The sequence below is a fragment of the Medicago sativa genome, chromosome 1, assembly GCF_051527215.1.
Source record: "Medicago sativa cultivar Bolivia chromosome 1, Bolivia_mono, whole genome shotgun sequence".
Classification (NCBI taxonomy): Eukaryota; Viridiplantae; Streptophyta; class Magnoliopsida; order Fabales; family Fabaceae; genus Medicago; species Medicago sativa.
In genome coordinates, this window is record NC_140749.1 from 37,917,225 (window position 1) to 37,925,012 (window position 7,788).

At 33.2% G+C, this 7,788-nt stretch overlaps 1 protein-coding gene across 3 annotated transcripts; it reads right to left on the minus strand.

Moving 5' to 3' along the window:
* Positions 1 to 4,313: 4,313 nt before the first annotated feature.
* RHC1A (RING-H2 finger C1A) lies at positions 4,314 to 6,002 on the minus strand. 3 transcript variants are annotated; one of them, XM_085718376.1, is made up of 2 exons: positions 5,804 to 6,002; positions 4,314 to 5,374 (listed from the first exon to the last, which is right to left on the minus strand). In XM_085718376.1, the coding sequence occupies exon 2, from the start codon at positions 5,334 to 5,336 to the stop codon at positions 4,545 to 4,547; it is 792 nt and encodes a 263-aa protein (XP_085574502.1). In that variant the 5' UTR covers positions 5,337 to 5,374; positions 5,804 to 6,002; the 3' UTR covers positions 4,314 to 4,544. The 3 variants fall into 3 exon arrangements, with proteins under 3 accessions (XP_085574502.1, XP_085574496.1, XP_085574488.1); XM_085718370.1 differs by having other exon boundaries at positions 4,314 to 5,391; positions 5,804 to 5,996; XM_085718362.1 differs by having other exon boundaries at positions 4,314 to 5,418; positions 5,804 to 5,996.
* Positions 6,003 to 7,788: the final 1,786 nt, after the last annotated feature.

The following is a 7,788-nucleotide window of genomic DNA, read 5'->3' on the forward strand; positions in this document are numbered from 1 at the left end:
ATGTGTAAATCGCGGTAACCCCGCCATGTGACCAAACTAATGTTGATGAGCACTGACAGAGCCTGGAGAGATGAAATAAATACCAAGCCACCGATAAACCCTGTACCAAACACTGCGAAAGATGTCACATCGAATTAGAAGGTGACACGTCGACTCCATGTAGCCACAACCACCTATGCAATTAATGTCGTCCTGATGAAGAGCCCTCCTACGAAAAAGATTGTCTTTGGTAGGACGTCTGTTGCGGAGAAGGCGCCAAACAAATATAGCAACCTTTAACGGAACCTGCTTCACCCACGCTGCATCATAAAGACCACGCTCCATTGATGTGTCAGGAAGTGTAAGAAACTGATAAATCCCCTTAACGGAGGGAGTAATAGGGATAAATTCCTTAAAAGGTTATTTACCCTCTCTGATATTTTCTTTGTTTTAGAATTCTTATACTTTGTATATGATCATTATTAAATTATCTTTGTATTTAATATTGACTTTTTATTTTATAAAATAAATTGGTAGTATTAATAAATTGTATATTTAAAAATAATAATATTGCATCATATAAATATGATTAGGGACAATTTTATTTGCAAATGGTCCTATCTTTAGGGACAATTTTTTTTTTCCCAAATAGAATCTTATAATTAAACACATAGGGAATATATCACATGGAACCGCATCATTGCATGAATGGCTATGATAATTTGTTTATTTTAATGGTAAATGTTATCAATTAATTGTTAGATTAATATTTATTTTTTCATGTCGGTTTAAACTCATGACCTTCAACTCTTTATCTCTTATTTTGAATTAGTTGAGCTACCGCACAGACCATGCGTTGAATATCTTTGCTCTTGATTTGAGTTAAGGAAGACAGCAAAATTTATCTAGGGATTCATATGTTGTTTTTGGAGGTTTACTAAGGTGTAAAGCAGGAAATGAAGATCAATATTGTCAAAATGAAGAAAATGAAGTTTCAAACCATAAGAATTTTTTATGAATCCGGGCCTGGGATTCAAACAACAAATACATGTTACATGAAAATGAAGATTAAATAAATAGTAGTATGCATAAACAACTCAATTCTCAAGACAAGGTCACAACTGTTGTACATCGAAATGGACTTTTTTTAAGTTTGAGAAGCTAATTGTATATTCAATATTGGGTTAATTATGTTTCTAATCCCTATAAAATAGCGACCTTGTAAGTTTAGTCCCTACTTAATTTTAATAGCATTTTTAGTCCCTATAAAAAAAAATTTACTTATAATTTTAGTCCCTGCTAAAACAAAGATTGATTAATTATCCTTAAACTCTTAAATTTTTGAACGATTTTTTTGAGACAAGATTAGAACACTATGAAAGGTTCGTTTACTAAAATTTAGAATTTTCTGACATGAAATGAATTAAATATGAATTTTTTAAAACGACAAAAGTTAAAGATAAAAAGTAATAAAATCTGGATGTAGAAATCAAATTTTGCGATAATTTTTTGCGGACGAACTTTTAGTAATGTTCTAAACATGTCTGCAAAAAATTGTTCAAAAATTTAAGAGTTTAAGCATAAATTAAACAAATTTGAATTGAGTAGGGACTAATACTCAGTGCAGAAAAACAAAATTAGGGACTAAAAATGCTATTAAAATTAAGTAGGGACTAAACTTACAAGGTCGCTATTTTATAGGGACTAGAAACATAATTAACCCTTCAATATTTTGTAAAGGAGTGGATAATTTGACTGAGGGCTATCATATTGCAGATTAAAGTGAACATATTGTGTTTCTATAATCCAATTGTCATTATAATCTCAAAATAAAAATCACCAAGAGAAACAAAAGTAAGCTTCAGGATAAGCAACATGCAGCCAGATGAAAAGCAATATACATTTGATAAAGGATTTGAAAATTTAAAAGATAGAAGAGAATAACACATCAGGCATTATCGGACTTTTTTTTTAAGGAAACTCATCAGACATAAATGAGGAAAAAATTCGGATTATTATAATCAAATGAATGCAAAGTATGAGGTGATACAATGGTGAACAATAATGATCACGAATCGGGAAAAAATAACAACATTAGCACCATTAACGGTGTTCAAGAGCACTAACTTTCAGAGTCAGAATTAGTAACAGAAGCAGAGGCAGTGAATGCAGAAGAGAACACTGGAAATATTAGTACATATTGAAGGACTTCTTGTTGTTGAACAAACTTAGAAAGAAGATAGGAATGTGATAGGCTATTGCAAGGTTTTACAACTCGAGAGTTTACCTCAACTCGTTTTGCCTAGGTAAACTCGACTCGTAAACTCGACTCGAGAACTCGTATGAGTTTACCTAAAATTTAAATTAAATAAAATTTATTATTTACATGACATATGTAAACTAATATAATCCAATAGTGCAAAATATGGCTAAATTATAAAGGTTTTCAACCACAATAATAAAACATTATGTTCAACTAAACATCAAAATACAGAATAATATTGTAAATAGTCCAATAGTGCAAAATATGACTAAATTATAAAGGTTTCAACCACCATAATAAAGCATTATGTTCAACTAAACATCAAAATACAAAATAAACTTGCAAAATCACAAGTCTCTAAGTCCTAACCATCCAAAAAGGCAAGTTTCACAAGTTCCTAAAGTTGTTAATAAAACTATAAAAAAAATTAGACTTACATTCCGATTTTACTCGAGTTTACCCGATTTTACCCGAGTGTACTCGATTTTATCCGAGTTGACACGATTTTAGTACCTAAAAACGTAAACTCGGTAAACTCGGCGAGTTAACACTCACTCGATTTGTGGAACATTGTGTACTATTGTCAATAAGGCCAGCCCTATCCAAGTATACAGCAATTGAGGGAAGAAATAGCTGAATGGAGGAGAATCTGTAAGTATGAAGCAAATGGAGGGAGTTAACAAAACAAACATCTGTCAAGAGGAGATTGGGCTCCAAATGCTGAGAATCATGCACGGAAAGGTATGGAGATATGGAGACTGCCTGACTGTTCAGCTAGTGATGATTGACAAAATTGGAATCAGTTGCACATTGTATAAGAAAGAAATGAATATGAGAATTGTCTAGGAATGAGTAATGAAAAAAGATTAGAAGAATCTTGGTAAAGTATGAATAACTCAGTTCTTTGATTCTAATCAAACTAAAAAATGAGTTAGCAGCAGCAATCGTCAGTCAGTCTACATCCACACAAGAGGTACAGTCAATGTCTTGAAAAGTGATTCTCCCCAAGTAAAAATCATGTATATGATTGGTACAGAGTGGGAGGCACTTCTGGTTCAGGCTTTCATGAATTACTCCCATCCCTTGCACCCATTTTTCTTTCTCCATTGGGTTCACATTCAAGCTGTTTTGTAGCAATCGAACCCGATAAAAGACTGTTGTCGTCTTGTCACAGAAATGAGCAATATGTGTGGGATGCCAGTCTTACTGTTGCCAACGATAAAACCCCATCTACAGGTTTTGGATCTGAAAGATTTCTGTCTCCCATCATCTTAACCTCCTTCTCTGTGGGAAAATGTATTTCCTCATTTCAATTCATATCATAGACTTTCAAATCTTTGCTAAAATGCTTTATAGCTTCACGCTTTGTGAATTTGTGCTTTTCTGCTAATGTCAAGATACAAGAGAACCTCAAGTGATAACTTACAATAGTTTTGACCACCTTGAAGTTGTGGCAACAGCAGAAGAAGTCAAGCCACCTTCTTGCTATGCCGGCATACCATTTGATAATATCGGCATCCTCAAGAGCAACGAGGAATTCAATTGGCCTTGGACGACCCATATGATTTGTAAAAGTGCCAAGAATGGAGAGCTTCTGGAGGGGAGGGGTTTGTGTAGCTTAGTTTTGTTCATAATATAGAATCTCCCTAATTTTGGAGGATTAAAAAATTGTATTAGAGGAGGATTTTAGGAGGTTTGGGTAAATTTTCCAATATATATTGTTATAATACTCGCAAAATTAATAGTACATTAATCATAAGTATTCTTTTTTTCATTCACTAGAAAAACACTCAAAAACATTGGAAGGTTTCTCTATTTTTCCCTCTAATCTCATCCTTCCAAAGTCCTCCCCTCCCCCCTCCAAACTCTCAACCAAAGTCTTAAATGCCTCGCGTTTTGCTATAGCCATCATGTTAGTTCCTAGCATCCTGTGAATCAATAGCCTATGAAAATTTTAAATAATTTTCTTTATTGTATTTTACAACATTATAAATAACTTTCTGTCAAAAAAAGGTTATAAATAGCTTTTTAAATAAAAATCACATGCATAAGCTTTTTTGAAAGCTACTAATTCAAATATTATCAATTATTTACTTATTAAAGAAAAAACATATTGACATAAATGAATTCTTTTTTGAGTGATATTAACATAAATATTAATTTAAACAATTTATGTAACTAATTGTTTATACAAATAGTTCAAACCTTTAGAAAACAAATACAGAGTGATAGACTCAGGTCTCATAAGGTTTCACTCCAAGCAATCAGCATCATTCCATTGCATTTTTCAAGCAGCATAAAGTCACTCAAATGGCCACCCAGAATGTTGTGCATTCTGGCTATTTTCAGGTATACCTGGTGTTAGTGAGCTGCTTCCAGTTGCTCCGTCATTACTTCTAGAATTAGAAGAGCCGAAAGGCCACAAAAACGAAAAAGGGTTTCTCCTTCTTCCACTCTGTTGTGGCAATTCTTGACGGCAAACAGGGCAGGTGTTATGCTGAACCAACCATGGTACAATACAATCTGAGTGAAACATATGTTTACATGGCATTCGTCTTGCATCAGACCCAAGCTCAAATTTATCTTGGCATATTGGACAATGTGGATCTGATCGAAGATGCCTCGACGATATCTTCACAATAGGAATTGCATCTATAGAAGACCGCGATGCAGGTGGGGGGCCTCTCCGGTCATTAGCGGAAAGCTGTTCTAACAGTTCTTCAACTCCAGGACCGGTAAAATAGTTAACCGAGTTACCTATTGTGACACCAGTTCCCGGAGTCCCATTAAAGAGAGCATCAATGCCACCTTGTCTAGAAAACCTGAATGGAATTTGGCCACCATAGATTAACAAAGGAGCAGTAAACCTTGGAGCGTGTTCGGGAATTGAATCCGAGACCGATTGTTCCCTATCTGCCATTTGATGCCTTTGTCCGAGTTCTTCAACGTTGTCCACTCCATAGCTAGAATGGACCATATCGTTGAGATCTTGAACAAATCCCCCATCACAACTAGAGCAAACGGTATGTCTCCGTCCCAGTCGAACCGGCCTCATGCAAATATAACACCAATGAGTATCCCCAGTACTTGACATCCTCCCTTTATTCTTCTTGTCCTCTACACAACAATTTGCTAGTTTCACAGAGAAACTGTGAATGCTTATTTAAGAGGATGATCTATAAATACCATGAATCAGAACTAAGCAGTGTTACAATTGTAAATATGCACTTAATGAAATTGTTTACCAAAACACAAATATAATTTTTATTTCTGGAACTTAAACTCAACATATTCATCATTACAATGTTTTTTTCAGCTTCAATGTGAATTATTTATTTACCATCAAAGAGGCAACAACAATACAAGAAATTAATTATAAAATGTCATTGTCAATACCATAGGCAATAATAAATAAATTAAAATTCCCCAACGAAATTAAGTTTTAATTTAATTTAAAAAAGAAGAGAATTTTGGAGATGTTTGAAATCCAGAAGAGAAAATAGTGAAGTTAATTTAAGGAATCGGTTGAATGAAATAGAAAGTGATAAACATGGTACGTACCTGGTTGAAATACGGATCTAGTGTGAAGTGTGAACAGAGAGAGGGAGAGAGAGAGAGAGAGAATGCAAAGTTCTAATCAGGTCCAGATAGAAACCACTCTCGTTCTAATTTCTTTCTTTTACCTACCTACCGTCAATTCAATATTACTGCTCTGCTACATTCTCGTTATTTTATTTGTACTTGTCTCTTTGCACACAATCGAGTACAGCGTGATAACATCATTTATTTATTATTATTATTACTATTACACTCCTGATACTGAGTGAGTGAGAGAGGAAGACCAATTATTGTGCGCATATGCTCCAATTATTCCATTCAATTTCCCTTTTAATCCATTCTTTCAAAAAAAAAAATTTCCCTTTTAATCCAACTATACTCCAACTTTTTTAGAGTTTCATTTCATTTTTAAGTATTAAATTAAATTGACAAGTTAAACAAATTGACAACTTTATTTTTTTAGGAGATAAAGACATATAAAATTTTGAAAAAATAAATAAAATTAACAATGATAGAACATATTTAGTGGTAGGACCTGCAATCTATTTTTTATGTATTATTTGAAATCCTTACTACAAATTGATTATATTATTAGAAATCACCAATTAATTGGTTATGAGAAATCAGACACTACTATTTAATGGAATATGATGGTCAATTCGGTCTAAGAAACTGGGTCATTGATTTATTGATCGAATCGAAAGACCCGATTTTTTAATTTAGTTTCTGTAAAAAAAACAAATGTACATTTATTAAATCAGATTGATTTGGATGACTTAGGTTAAACCGCTCTATATTAAAAATTAAAAATAATGTTTATGACATGAATTTCATAATAATATAAGTTAATACAATTAAAAAATTCACAAATTTAATAAGAGAGTTGATGTCATTGAAAAGGCAAGTGTGCGACATCAAAACAATTTGTTACTACGTGTTAAATTACAAAACTAAAATTTGGACATCGATATCAGTATGCTGGGGTGGCAAAAATACCCATGCCCACGGGTACCCGTGGGTAAAATCCGTCACGGACACGGGGCGGGTAGCTAAACGGGTATCCACGGGTATAATAAACGGGTATTTGACTACCCATTATTATATGGATATGGGCATGGATTTGATTGTACCCATACCCACGGGTACCTATACCCGATAATAAATTAGGTAAATTACTAAAATATCCTTATATATTTTATCTTATCTTATCTTATTACTTAAAGTTGTTACCTTATTGAAGGAAATTTTACCCCCCACCTAAGATTCCTCATTAATAACCTATTTTTATTTTTAATTTTTTTTAATTCATCTTACTAAGTTCACCGTTTCCACTTCATTCACACCATAAAATATATCCTATGGGTTATGTAAGAATCTTGAATTTTCTATGGATTATGTATGATTTATGAAATTTTGAATGAATTATGTGTGATGTTTAAAAGTTGAAGTATTTTGATAATTAAAAAAAAGTTATTATTTGTATCAAAAATAAATAAATTCAAAAATTCATGGGTACCCATGAATACACATGGATACATCAATATCCACGGGTACCCGCATAGTGGGTACTCACGAGGGTATGCGGCGGGTACGGGTATCATATTTATCCAATGAGGCGGGGACGAGTATCATACTATCCGTACCCATGGGTACCCATTGACATCCCTACGTATGCATAGTATGCATCCATACGGTAGGCATCAAATGTACTTGCAATAAATACAATAAGAAAGCTTAGTCTACGATTAAGGACAAAGTGGTTTGAGAATGGTCCAATGAGATATAAAGTCATGCTCTTTAAATATTATGTTAAATACAAAAATATACTCCCTCCGTTTTAAAATGAGTGCTTTGTGAACAATTATCAGTGTTTTGTGAAAAATTAGGTAAACAAAATTATTGAACCATTCCTTTCAAAAAAGGAAAAGTAATGGTTACTTATTTGGACTTGCCCAGAAAACAAAACAACAAATTAGATCTGCATCTTC

What these genes read in the sequence shown, in the direction of transcription:
- RHC1A (XM_085718376.1), bottom strand. Translation starts at nt 5,336, where the DNA reads ATGTCAAGTACTGGGGATACTCATTGGTGTTATATTTGCATGAGGCCG.